General features: G+C 31.9%; 2 protein-coding genes across 2 annotated transcripts; both read left to right on the top strand.

The window, feature by feature from the left end:
* On the top strand, positions 1-13,539 carry LOC141718342 (uncharacterized). The gene is made up of 3 exons (XM_074520727.1): positions 1-514; positions 584-1,122; positions 13,318-13,539. Exons 1-3 carry the CDS (start codon positions 1-3, stop codon positions 13,537-13,539), a joined length of 1,275 nt encoding a protein of 424 aa, XP_074376828.1.
* A 2-nt stretch (positions 13,540-13,541) lies between these two features.
* LOC141718336 (uncharacterized) lies at positions 13,542-14,222 on the top strand. Its single transcript, XM_074520720.1, has 2 exons — positions 13,542-13,707; positions 13,777-14,222. The coding sequence occupies exons 1-2, from the start codon at positions 13,542-13,544 to the stop codon at positions 14,220-14,222; spliced, it is 612 nt and encodes a 203-aa protein (XP_074376821.1).
* Positions 14,223-14,976: the final 754 nt, after the last annotated feature.

The raw sequence follows: 14,976 nt of genomic DNA, 5'->3' as shown, positions 1-14,976 counted from the left end.
ATGGCAGATTCAAGCAAGGGCAAAGACGGGCAAATTGGGCTTAGCTACCCAATGCTAACAAAAACAAATTATACTGCCTGGGCTATGAAAATAAAAGTATATTTGCAGGCATATAACGTGTGGGAAGCAGTAGAGCCCAAGGACCCAAAAGCACCCATCGAGGACAAGGCGGATAAACGTGCTATGGCGATGATCTACCAGGAAATCTCAGAAGAACTGCTGTTGACACTAGCGGAGCGTACAACTGCCAAACAAGTCTGGGCAGCCATTAAAACAACGTCTTTAGGTGCTGACAGGGTGAAGAAATTTAAGGCCCAAACTCTCAAGGCGGAGTTTGAGTCGCTGAAGATGAATGAGACGGAGCAATTGGATGACTTTTATTTGAAATTGAATGGCTGGGTTGCGAAGATCATGGCACTTGGAGAATCAATTGGAGAGAAGTACGTTGTGAAGAAAATCCTACGGGCAGTTCCAACAAAGTTTCTACAAATTGCCTCAACACTTGAGCAATTTGGCAATTTAGAAACAATGTCTATAGTGGAGGTAATTGGCTCGTTGAAGGCTCATGAATAACATCTTTCAGGACAAGGTGAGAGCAAAGAAGGGCAACAACTACTCATAAATGAGGAAGAATGGTCAAAATATGAAGCCAGTAGTGGGAAGCTTCTGCTTACACGTGAAGAGTGGCTGCAAATATCTAATCGAGGTGGAAACGGTTTTCATGGACGGGATAATCAGGGAGGTCATGACAGAATTGATCGAAGTAAAATAAAGTGTTTCAACTGTGGAGCATATGGGCATTTCGCTGCCGAATGTAGAAAACCGAAGAGGGACAAAGTGCATCGCGGAAAAGTGCATTTGTCACAAACAGCTGATGATGAACCTGCTCTCCTAATGACAATAAGTAAAGAAACAACAAACGGTGTGATTTTGCTCAGTGAAGGATCAAAATCGAACACAAAGGAGGAAACAGATAATATGTGGTATCTCGATAACGGAGCAAGTAACCACATGACCGGGTGTCGTGAAAAAATTGAAAAGTTGGACAAGACACTACGAGGACATGTGAAGTTTGGTGATGGATCTCGAGTACAAATTGAGGGCAAAGGGACAATCAACATGGTGTGCAAAAATGGCGAAAACAGAACACTCCACAGAGTCTACTATACATGGGGTCCATTGAAAGAAACCTATTTATCAGCCATCAAACTATAGGGCGCATCCTTCCTACACACAGGGCGCGCCTACTTTTCTTCCATAACTTTATCTGTTCCTTAATTTTAGCCGTTTCTTCCCCAGTTTTGACTATTTAATCAATCTCAATCTGAATATTGTTTATACCAATTTTTGGGCATAACAAACAATGGTGAAATTTAAAATTAATTTAATTTCTAAGCAATCATAAAATTTTAATATCATGCCAAATAATAACTAACACTATTCTTTTAACGTAAAAGTAGATTTCATATGTTAATATCAATATCTTTGTTCTCCTAAACTTATATAAGATTATCTTATTTAGTATGAAATTTACTTTTTCAAATATAATTTATTATATTATAAAAAAATTTAATTTTTATATCATTATTCAAGATTAATTCCTTTGTAGAGTTTTTAGAATTTTTTTGGTAGGGTGAATATCAAATGTCTTGGAAAGCAGCAATTTATTGTCATTATATACACACACATATAGATCTCTATTTGTTTGTGTTAGGTGGATAATGGAAAAAGGTTAGCATGCATTAGTGGGGTGAGCAATGGAGTGCTGCAGCAGCTCCAGTGCTGCCCATTTGAGAGCCTTTAGACATCCTCCCTCCTCATTTTTCTTTTATTTTGCATTGGAGCTATGAGAATTGAACCGGGTTGCACAAGTGTTGAATGCTAAAGGTATAACACTTCTGACAAATGAATCTTAGCATTTGAATAAGTTGTTCACTATCTAGAGATGCCATTTTTGTTGAGGTGATATAAGTTGGGTCCCACTTTAATTAGGCAACCTGACATTTGCATTGTAGTTGCTATTAGGAGTAGAAAAATTATCACTGAGCTGCTTTGGTAGTAAAATCATCTTTTAAAAATATAACTTTGTCAGAACTTGGAAAGCAGCAATTATTGTCGTGTATTTGTGATTGTGTTAGGTGGATAGTGAAAAAAAGTTAGCATGCACAGTATTATTTCAATCATCCTTTTGTGGGGAAGGTTCTAACCTTATAGAATTCTAATGAGTGGTGAGCAATTAGCTTACTATCTTCAATTATTTTTAGTTGTGGTTTCTAAACTTGAAAACAGACATTTATGGTAAGACATCTGTAGTGACTCTAAATATATGCATGAACAATATTTATGGCCTTACATTCCATTATCCATGTCTTTTTTTGAGAGAGGGGAAAGATGGTTGTGACCGAGTTGTGTTAAGGCCCTAGAGTGAGTCTGTAGAATGAATGTATTGGTGTGTTGCTGTCTATTAGATTTTGGATAAATTTGTTAAATATGAAAAAAATAAGTGGGAATCAGCTAATAAATGAATTAAAGTTGATAATTAGTAAATAAATGATTTATAAGATAACTAAAACCTACTTTATAATAATTTAATAAATATTTGAATTAAAATAAATTTAGTAACCTAACAATGGTGAAATTTAAAATTCAGTTAATTTCTAAGCAATCATAAAATTTTAATATCAGTCCAAACACTAACTAACACAATTTTTTTAACGTAAGAGTAGATTACATATGTTAATATCAATATCTTTGTTCCCGTAAACGTATATAATATTCTCTTATTTAGTATAAAATTTAATTTTTAAAATACAATATATTATATTATAAATAAATTTAATTATTATATCATTATTCAAGATTAATTCCTTTGTAGAGTTTTTAGAATTTTTTTATTATGGTGAATATCAGCTGCACATATAGGAGTAGAAAAACTCTCGGTGAGCTGCTTTGGTAGTAGAATCATCTTTTTAAAATATTACTATGTCTTGTAAAGTACCAATTTATTGTCATTATATATACACAGACATAGATCTGTATTTATTTGTGTTAGGTGGATAGTGAAAAAAAGTTAGCATGAACTAGTGGGCTGAGCAATTGAGTGGTGCAGCAGCTCCAGTGCTGCCCATTTGAGAGCCTTTAGACATCGGGCCTCGTCATTTTTCTTTTATTTTGCATTGGAGCTATGAGATTTGAACCGGGTTGCACAAGTATTGAATGATAAAGGTATAGCACTTCTGACAAATGAGACTTAACATTGGATTAAGTTGGACAATTAGAGAGGCCATTATTTTTAGTTGAGGTGATATAAGTTGGGTCCCACTAAAAATAGGCAACCTAACATTTGTATTGCAGTTGCTATTAGGAGTAGAAAAATTATCAGTGAGGTGCTTTGGTAGTAGAGTCATCTTTTCAAAAAATTACTGTGTCACAATTTGGAAAGCATCAACTTATTCTCATGTACTTGTTTGTGTTAGGTGTGGAAAAAAGTTAGCATGCATGCATCGGTGGGCTGAGCAATTGAGTGGTGATATTATTTCAATCATCTTTTTCTAGGGAAGGTTCTAACCTTGTAGAATTCGAATGAATGGTGAGCAATTAGCTTACTATCTTCAATTATTTTTAGTAGTGGCTTTTAAACTTGAAAACACGCATTTAGTGTAAGACATGCATGATAGTTATGGCCTTGCACTCCATTATCCAAGTCTTTTTTTGAGAGAGGGGGACCCTAGAGTGAGTCTCTAGAATGAATATATTGGTGTATTGGGCTATATTAGATTTTTGGGTAAATTTCTTAAAAAATAATATATAGAACATATGATGCTAAAAATAAGTTGAAATCAGCAAACTAAATGAATTAAAGTTGATAATTAGTAAATTAATGATTAAGAAGATAACTAAAACGTACTTCATAATAATTTAATAAATATTTGAATTAAAATAAATTTAGTTAAAAACAATGGTGAAATTTAAAATTGAGTTAATTTCTAAGCAATCATAAAATTTTAATATCAGTCCAAACACTAACTAACACTATTCTTTTAACATAAAATAAATTACATATGTTAATATCAATATCTTTGTTCCCCTAAACTTATCTAAGATTGTCTTATTTAGTATGAAATTTAATTTTTAAAATATAATTTATTATATTATAAATAAATTTAATTTTTATATCATTATTCAAGATTAATTCCTTTGTAGAGTTTTTAGAATTTTTTTAGTAGGGTGAATATCAAATGTCTTGGAAAGCAGCAATTTATTGTCATTATATACACACAGATATAGATCTGTATTTGTTTGTGTTAGGTGGATAATGGAAAAAGGTTAGCATGCATTGGTGGGGTGAGCAATTGAGTGCTGCAGCAGCTCGAGTGCTTCCCATTTGAGAGCCTTTAGACATCCGGCCTCCTCATTTTTCTTTTATTTTGCATTGGTGCTATGAGAATTGAACCGGGTTGCACAAGTGCTGAATGCTAAAGGTATAACACTTCTGACAAATGAGTCTTAGCATTTGAATAAGTTGTTCACTATCTAGATATGCCATTTTCTGTTGAGGTGATATAAGTTGGGTCCCACTGAAAATAGGCAACCTCATATTTGCATTGTAATTGCTATTAGGAGTAGAAAAATTATCACTGCTTTGGTAGTAAAATCATCTTTTAAAAAATATTACTTTGTCAGAACTTGGAAAGCAGCAATTATTGTGGTGTATTTGTGATTGTGTTAGGTGGATAGTGGAAAAAAGTTAGCATGCACATTATTATTTCAATCATCCTTTTCTGGGGAAGGTTCTAACTTTATAGAACTCTAATGAGTGGTGAGCAATTAACTTACTATCTTCAATTATTTTTAGTTGTGGTTTCTAAACTTGAAAACAGACATTTATTGTAACACATCTGTAGTGACTCTAAATATATGCATGAACAATATTTATGACCTTGCATTCCATTATCCAGGTCTTTTTTCGAGAGAGGGGAAAGATGGCTGTGAGCGAGTTGTATTAAGGCCCTAGAGTGAGTCTCTAGAATGAATGTATTGGTGTGTTGCTGTCTATTAGATTTTTGGATAAATTTGTTAAAAATTAAAAAAATAGAACATGTGATGCTAAAAATAAGTGGGAATCAGCAAATGAATGAATTAAAGTTGATAATTAGTAAATAAATGATTTAGAAGATAACTAAAACCTACTTTATAATAATTTAATAAATATTTGAATTAAAATAAATTTAGTTAACTAACAATGGTGAAATTTAAAATTCAGTTAGTTTCTAAGCAATCATAAAATTTTAATATCACTCCAAACACTAACTAACACTATTCTTTTAACGTAAGAGTAGATTACAAATGTTAATATCAATATCTTTGTTCCCCTAAACTTATATAATATTCTCATATTTAGTATGAAATTTAATTTTTAAAATATAATATATTATATTATAAATAAATTTAATTATTATATCATTATTCAAGATTAATTCCTTTGTAGAGTTTTTAGAATTTTTTTATTAGGGTGAATATCAGTTGCACGTATAGGAGTAGAAAAACTCTCGGTGAGCTGCTTTGGTAGTAGAATCATCTTTATAAAATATTACTATGTCTTGTAAAGTACCAATTTATTATCATTATATATACACAACATAGATCTGTATTTGTTTGTGTTAGGTGGATAGTGAAAAAAAGTTAGCATGCACTAGTGGGCTGAGCAATTGAGTGGTGCAGCACCTCCAGTGCTGCCCATTTGAGAGCCTTTAGACATCAGGCCTGGTCATTTTTCTTTTATTTTGCATTGGAGCTATGAGATTTGAACGGGTTGCACAAGTATTGAATGATAAAGGTATAGCACTTCTGACAAATGAGTCTTAATATTGGAATAAGTTGGACAGTTAGAGAGGCCATTATTTTTAGTTGAGGTGATATAAGTTGGGTCCCACTAAAAATAGGCAACCTAACATTTGTATTGCAGTTGCTATTAGGAGTAGAAAAACTATCAGTCAACTGCTTTGGTAGTAAAATCATCTTTTAAAAAATATTACTCTGTCAGAACTTGGAAAGCAGCAATTATTGTGGTGTATTTGTGATTGTGTTAGGTGGATAGTGGAAAAAAGTTAGCATGCACAGTATTATTTCAATCTTCCTTTTGTGGGGAAGGTTCTAACCTTATAGAACTCTAATGAGTGGTGAGCAATTAGCTTACTATCTTCAATTATTTTTAGTTGTGGTTTCTAAACTTGAAAACAGACATTTATTGTAAGACATCTGTAGTGACTCTAAATATATGCATGAACAATATTTATGGCCTTGCATTCCATTATCCAGGTCTTTTTTTGAGAGAGGGGAAAGATGGCTGTGACCGAGTTGTGTTGAGGCCCTAGAGTGAGTCTCTAGAATGAATGTATTGGTGTGTTGCTGTCTATTAGATTTTTGGATAAATTTGTTAAAAATTAAAAAAATAGAACATGTGATGCTAAAAATAAGTGGGAATCAGCAAATAAATGAATTAAAGTTGATAATTAGTAAATAAATGATTTATAAGATAACTAAAACCTACTTTATAATAATTTAATAAATATTTGAATTAAAATAAATTTAGTTAACTAACAATGGTGAAATTTAAAATTCAGTTAATTTCTAAGCAATCATAAAATTTTAATATCAGTCCAAACACTAACTAACACTATTCTTTTAACGTAAGAGTAGATTACATATGTTAATATCAATATCTTTGTTCCCCTAAACTTATATAATATTCTCTTATTTAGTATGAAATTTAATTTTTAAAATATAATATATTATATTATAAATAAATTTAATTATTATATCATTATTCAAGATTAATTCCTTTCTAGAGTTTTTAGAATTTTTTATTAGGGTGAATATCAGCTGCACGTATAGGAGTAGAAAAACTCTGGGTGAGCTGCTTTGGTAGTAGAATTATCTTTTTAAAATATTACTATGTCTTGTAAAGTACCAATTTATTGTCATTATATATACACAGACATAGATCTGTATTTATTTGTGTTAGGTGGATAGTGAAAAAAAGTTAGCATGAACTAGTGGGCTGAGCAATTGAGTGGTGCAGCAGCTCCAGTGCTGCCCATTTGAGAGCCTTTAGACATCGCGCCTGGTCATTTTTCTTTTATTTTGCATTGGAGCTATGAGATTTGAACCGGGTTGCACAAGTATTGAATGATAAAGGTATATCACTTCTGACAAATGAGTCTTAACATTGGAATAAGTTGGACAGTTAGAGAGGCCATTATTTTTAGTTGAGGTGATATAAGTTGGGTCCCACTAAAAATAGGCAACCTAACATTTGTATTGCAGTTGCTATTAGGAGTAGAAACACTGATTTGGTAGTAGAGTCATCTTTTCAAAAAATTACTGTGTCACAATTTGGAAAGCATCAACTTATTCTCATGTACTTGTTTGTGTTAGGTGTGGAAAAAGTTAGCATGCATGCATCGGTGGGCTGAGCAATTGAGTGGTGCAATACAGCTGCAATATTATTTCAATCATCTTTTTCTAGGGAAGGTTCTAACCTTGTAGAATTCGAATGAGTGGTGAGCAATTAGCTTACTATCTTCAATTATTTTTAGTAGTGGCTTTTAAACTTGAAAACACCCATTTACTGTAAGACATGCATGAACAATAGTTATGGCCTTACACTCCATTATCCAGGTCTTTTTTTGAGAGAGGGGGAAAGATGGTTGTGACTGAGTTGTGTTAAGGCCCTAGAGTGAGTCTCTAGAATGAATATATTGTTGTATTGCCCTATATTAGATTTTTGGATAAATTTCTTAAAAAATAATATATAAAACATATGATGTTAAATATAAGTTGGAATCAGCAAACTAAATGAATTAAAGTTGATAATTAGTAAATTAATGATTAAAAAGATAACTAACACGTACTTTATAATAATTTAATAAATATTTGAATTAAAATAAATTTAGTTAAAAAACAATGGTGAAATTTAAAATTGAGTTAATTTCTAAGCAATCATAAAATTTTAATATCAGTCCAAACACTAACTAACACTATTCTTTTAACATAAAAGTAGATTACATATGTTAATATCAATATCTTTGTTCCCCTAAACTTATCTAAGATTGTCTTATTTAGTATGAAATGTAATTTTTAAAATATAATTTATTATATAATAAATAAATTTAATTTTTATATCATTATTCAAGATTAATTCCTTTGTAGAGTTTTTAGATTTTTTTTAGTAGGGTGAATATCAAATGTCTTGGAAAGCAGCAATTTATTGTCATTATATACACACACATATAGATCTGTATTTGTTTGTGAGGTGGATAATGGAAAAAGGTTAGCATTCATTAGTCGGGTGAGCAATTGAGTGCTGCAGCAGCTCCCATGCTGCCCATTTGAGAGCCTTTAGACATCCGGCCTCCTCATTTTTCTTTTATTTTGCATTGGTGCTATGAGAATTGAAGGGGGTTTCACAAGTGTTGAATGCTAAAGGTATAACACTTCTGACAAATGAGTCTTAGCATTTGAATAAGTTGTTCACTATCTAGATGTGCCATTTTTTGTTGAGGTGATATAAGTTGGGTCCCACTGAAAATAGGCAACCTGACATTTGTATTGTAGTTGCTATTAGGAGTAGAAAAATTATCAATGAGCTGCTTTGATAGTAAAATCATCTTTTAAAAAATATTACTCTGTCAGAACTTGGAAAGCAGCAATTATTGTGGTGTATTTGTGATTGTGTTAGGTGGACAGTGGAAAAAAGTTAGCATGCACAGTATTATTTCAATCATCCTTTTCTGGGGAAGGTTCTAACCTTATAGAACTCTAATGAGTGGTGAGAAATTAGCTTACAATCTTTAATTATTTTTAGTTGTGGTTTCTTAACTTGAAAATAGACATTTATTGTAAGACATCTGTAGTGACTCTTAATATATGCATGAACAATATTTATGGCCTTGCATTCCATTATCCAGGTCTTTTTTTGAGAGAGGGGAAAGATGGCTGTGACCGAGTTGTGTTAAGGCCCTAGAGTGAGTCTCTAGTATGAATGTATTCGTGTGTTGCTGTCTATTAGATTTTTGGATAAATTTGTTAAAAATTAAAAAAAATAGAACATGTGATGCTAAAAATAAGTGGGAATCAGCAAATAAATGAATTAAAGTTGATAATTAGTAAATAAATTATTTAGAAGATAACAAAAACCTACTTTATAATAATTTAATAAATATTTGAATTAAAATAAATTTAGTTAACTAACAATGGTGAAATTTAAAATTCAGTTACTTTCTAAGCAATCATAAAATTTTAATATCAGTCCAAACACTAACTAACACTATTCTTTTAACGTAAGAGTAGATTACATATGTTAATATCAATATCTTTGTTCCCGTAAACTTATATAATATTCTCTTATTTAGTATGAAATTTAATTTTTAAAATATAATATATTATATTATAAATAAATTTAATTATTATATCATTATTCAAGATTAATTCCTTTGTAGAGTTTTTAGAATTTTTTTATTACAGTGAATATCAGCTGCACGTATAGGAATAGAAAAACTTTGGGTGAGCTGGTGTGGTAGTAGAATCATTTTTTTAAAATATTACTATGTCTTGTAAAGTACCAATTTATTGTCATTATATATACAGATCTGTATTTGTTTGTGTTAGGTGGATAGTGGAAAAAAAGTTAGCATGCACTAGTGGGCTGAGCAATTAAGTGGTGCAGCAGCTCTAGTGCTGCCCATTTGAGAGCCTTTAGACATCGGGCATACTCATTTTTCTTTTATTTTGCATTGGAGCTATGAGATTTGAACCGGGTTGCACAAGTATTGAATGATAAAGGTATAGCACTTTTGATAAATGAGTCTTAATATTGGAATAAGTTGGACACTTAGAGAAGCCATTCTTTTTAGTTGAGGTGATATAAGTTGGGTCCCACTAAAAATAGGCAACCTGACATTTGTATTGCAGTTGCTATTAGGAGTAGAAAAACTATCAGTGAGGTGCTTTGGTAGTAGAGTCATCTTTTCAAAAAATTACTGTGTCACAATTTGGAAAGCATCAACTTACTGTCATGTACTTGTTTGTGTTAGGTGTGGAAAAAAGTTAGCATGCATGCATCCGTGGGCTGAGCAATTGAGTGGTGCAATACAGGTGCAATATTATTTCAATCATCTTTTTCTAGGGAAGGTTCTAACCTTGTAGAATTAGAATGAGTGGTGAGCAATTAGCTTACTATCTTCAATTATTTTTAGTAGTGGCTTTTAAACTTGAAAACACCCATTTACTGTAAGACACGCATGAACAATAATTATGGCCTTGCACTCCATTATCCAGGTCTTTTTTTGAGAGAGGGGGAAAGATGGTTGTGACTGAGTTGTGTTAAGACCCTAGAGTGAGTCTCTAGAATGAATATACTGGTGTATTGCGGTATATTAGATTTTGGATAAATTTCTTAAAAAATAATATATAAAACATATGATGCTAAAAATAAGTGGGAATCAGCAAATTAAATGAATTATAGTTGATAATTAGTAAATTAATGATTTAGAAGATAACTAAAACGTACTTTATAATAATTTAATAAATATTTGAATTAAAATAAATTTAGTTAAAAAACAATGGTGAAATTTAAAATTGAGTTAATTCTAAGCAATCATAAAATTTTAATATAAGGCCAAACACTAACACTATTCTTTTAACATAAAAGTAGATTACATATGTTAATATCAATATCTTTGTTCCCGTAAACTTATCTAAGATTGTCTTAATTAGTATGAAATTTAATTTTTAAAATATAATTTATTAAATTATAAATAATTTAATTTTTATATCATTATTCAAGATTAATTCCTTTGTAGAGTTTTTTAGAATTTTTTTAGTAGGGTGAATATCAAATGTCTTGGAAAGTAGCAATTTATTGTCATTATATACACACAGATATAGATCTGTATTTGTTTGTGTTAGGTGGATAATGGAAAAAGGTTAGCATGCATTAGTGGGGTGAGCAATTGAGCCCATTTGAGAGCCTTTAGACATCCTACCTCCTCATTTTTCTTTTATTTTATATTGGAGCTATGAGAATTGAACCGCGTTGCACAAGTGTTGAATGCTAAAGGTATAACACTTCTGACAAATGAGTCTTAGCATTTGAATAAGTTGTTCACTATCTAGAGATGCCATTTTTTGTTCAGGTGATATAAGTTGGGTCCCACTGAAAATAGGCAACCTGACATTTGCATTGTAGTTGGTATTAGGAGTAGAAAAATTATCAGTTAGCTGCTTTGGTAGTAAAATCATCTTTTAAAAATGTTACTTTGTCAGAACTTGGAAAGCAGCAGTTATTGTCGTGTATTTGTGATTGTGTTAGGTGGATAGTGGAAAAAGGTTAGTATGCACAGTATTATTTCAATCATCCTTTTCTGGGAAAGGTTCTAACCTTATAGAACTCTAATGAGTGGTGAGCAATTAGCTTACTATCTTCAATTATTTTTAGTTGTGGTTTCTAAACTTGAAAACAGACATTTATTGAGACATCTGTAGTGACTCTAAATATATGTATGAACAATATTTATGGCCTTGCATTCCATTATCGAGGTCTTTTTTTGAGAGAGGGGAAAGATGGCTGTGACCTAGTTGTGTTAAGGCCCTAGAGTGAGTCTGTAGAATGATGTATTGGTGTGTTACTGTCTATTAGTTTTTTGGATAAATTTGTTAAAATTAAAAAAATAAAACATGTGATGCTATAAATAAGTGGGAATCAGCAAATAAATAAATGATTTACAAGATAACTAAAACCTACTTTATAATAATTTAATAAATATTTGAATTAAAATAAATTTCTAGAATAAATATATTGGTGTATTACCGTCTATTAGATATTTGGATAAATTTCTTAAAAAATAATATATAAAACATATGCTGCTAAAATAAGTGGGAATCACCAAATTAAATGAATTATAGTTGATAATTAGTAAATTAATGATTTAGAAGATAACTAAAACGTACTTTATAAAAATTTAATAAATATTTGAATTAATTTAAATTTAGTTAACAAACAATGGTGAAATTTAAAATTCAGTTTATTTCTAAGCAATCATAAAATTTTAATATTAGTCGAAAAACAAACTAACACTATTCTTTTAAAGTAAAAGTAGATTACATATGTTAATATCAATATATTTGTGCCCCTACACTTATATAAGATTATCTCATTTTGTATTAAATTTAATTTTTAAATTATAAATTATTATATTATAAATAAATTTAATTTTTATATCATTATTCAAGATTAATTCCTTTGTAGAGTTTTTAGAATTTTTTTAGTAGGGTGAATATCAGCTACAAGTATAGGAGTAGAAAAACTCTGGGCGAGCTGCTTTGGTAGTAGAATCATCTTTTTAAAATATTACTATGTCTTGGAAAGCAGCAATTTATTGTCATTATATATACACAGACATAGTTCTGTATTTGTTTGTGTTAGGTGGATAGTGGAAAAAAGTTAGCATGCATTAGTGGGCTGAGCAATTGAGTGCTGTACGAGCTCCAATGCTGCCCATTTGAGAGCCTCTAGACATCCGGCCTCCTCATTTTTCTTTTATTTTGTATTGGAGCTATGAGACTTGAACCGGGTTGCACAAGTGTTGAATGATAAAGGTGTAGCACTTCTGACAAATGAGTCTTAGCATTGGAATAAGTTGGTCACTTTCTAGAAAGGCCATTTTTGTGAGGTGATATAAGTTGGATCCCACTAAAAATAGGCAACATGACATTTGTATTGCAGTTGCTATTAGGAGTAGAAAAACTATCAGTGAGCTGTTTTGGTAGTAGAATCGTCTTTTAAAAAATTACTCTGTTAGAACTTGGAAAGCAGCAACTTATTATCGTGTACTTGTTGTTGAGTTTAATTCTAAACATGTTCTATTTGTTTGTTTTATTTAATAATGTTTTGAATAAACTAACGTGTACACGTTGAAGTAGTTATAGTCAGTTTGGTGTTCATGGAGATAAATCAAGAGTGTGACCTGGTTTGTAGGAGTTATGGATGTTAGCTGCTTTCTTTATTCATCGTGTAATTCTTCCTGTTTCATTCTGTAATCCCAGTTGCATTTGTAAACAATTATCTTTACTTTCTAACATCTGGTATCAGAGCACTATAAACAGTTAGAGAAACGTACTATCGAGACACAACAATGGCAGATTCAAGCAAGGGCAAAGACGGGCAAATTGGGCTTAGCTACCCAATGCTAACAAAAACAAATTATACTTGCCTGGGCTATGAAAATGAAAGTATATTTGCAGGCATATAACGTGTAGGAAGCAGTAGAGCCCAAGGACCCAAAAGCACCCATCGAGGACAAGGCGGATAAACGTGCTATGGCGATGATCTACCAGGAAATCTCAGAAGAACTGCTGTTGACACTAGCGGAGCGTACAACTGCCAAACAAGTCTGGGCAGCCATTAAAACAACGTCTTTAGGTGCTGATAGGGTGAAGAAATTTAAGGCCCAAACTCTCAAGGCGGAGTTGAGTCGCTGAAGATGAATGAGACGGAGCAATTGGATGACTTTTATTTGAAATTGAATGGCTGGGTTGCGAAGATCATGGCACTTGGAGAATCAATTGGAGAGAAGTACGTTGTGAAGAAAATCCTACGGGCAGTTCCAACAAAGTTTCTACAAATTGCCTCAACACTTGAGCAATTTGGCAATTTAGAAACAATGTCTATAGTGGAGGTAATTGGCTCGTTGAAGGCTCATGAATAACATCTTTCAGGACAAGGTGAGAGCAAAGAAGGGCAACAACTACTCATAAATGAGGAAGAATGGTCAAAATATGAAGCCAGTAGTGGGAAGCTTCTGCTTACACGTGAAGAGTGGCTGCAAATATCTAATCGAGGTGGAAACGGTTTTCATGGACGGGATAATCAGGGAGGTCATGACAGAATTGATCGAAGTAAAATAAAGTGTTTCAACTGTGGAGCATATGGGCATTTCGCTGCCGAATGTAGAAAACCGAAGAGGGACAAAGTGCATCGCGGAAAAGTGCATTTGTCACAAACAGCTGATGATGAACCTGCTCTCCTAATGACAATAAGTAAAGAAACAACAAACGGTGTGATTTTGCTCAGTGAAGGATCAAAATCGAACACAAAGGAGGAAACAGATAATATGTGGTATCTCGATAACGGAGCAAGTAACCACATGACCGGAGTGTCGTGAAAAAATTGAAAAGTTGGACAAGACACTACGAGGACATGTGAAGTTTGGTGATGGATCTCGAGTACAAATTGAGGGCAAAGGGACAATCAACATGGTGTGCAAAAATGGCGAAAACAGAACACTCCACAGAGTCTACTATACATGGGGTCCATTGAAAGAAACCTATTTATCAGCCATCAAACTATAGGGCGCATCCTTCCTACACACAGGGCGCGCCTACTTTTCTTCCATAACTTTATCTGTTCCTTAATTTTAGCCGTTTTCTTTCCCCAGTTTTGACTATTTAATCAATCTCAATCTGAATATTGTTTATACCAATTTTTGGGCATAACAAACAATGGTGAAATTTAAAATTAATTTAATTTCTAAGCAATCATAAAATTTTAATATCATGCCAAATAATAACTAACACTATTCTTTTAACGTAAAAGTAGATTTCATATGTTAATATCAATATCTTTGTTCTCCTAAACTTATATAAGATTATCTTATTTAGTATGAAATTTACTTTTTCAAATATAATTTATTATATTATAAAAAAATTTAATTTTTATATCATTATTCAAGATTAATTCCTTTGTAGAGTTTTTAGAATTTTTTTGGTAGGGTGAATATCAAATGTCTTGGAAAGCAGCAATTTATTGTCATTATATACACACACATATAGATCTCTATTTGTTTGTGTTAGGTGGATAATGGAAAAAGGTTAGCATGCATTAGTGGGGTGAGCAATGGAGTGCTGCAGCAGCTCCAG

This window comes from Apium graveolens, chromosome 1 (genome assembly GCF_009905375.1).
Source record: "Apium graveolens cultivar Ventura chromosome 1, ASM990537v1, whole genome shotgun sequence".
NCBI classification, from domain to species: Eukaryota; Viridiplantae; Streptophyta; class Magnoliopsida; order Apiales; family Apiaceae; genus Apium; species Apium graveolens.
The sequence above is the reverse complement of the archived record's forward strand: the minus strand, read 5'-3'. Positions and strand labels throughout refer to the sequence as shown.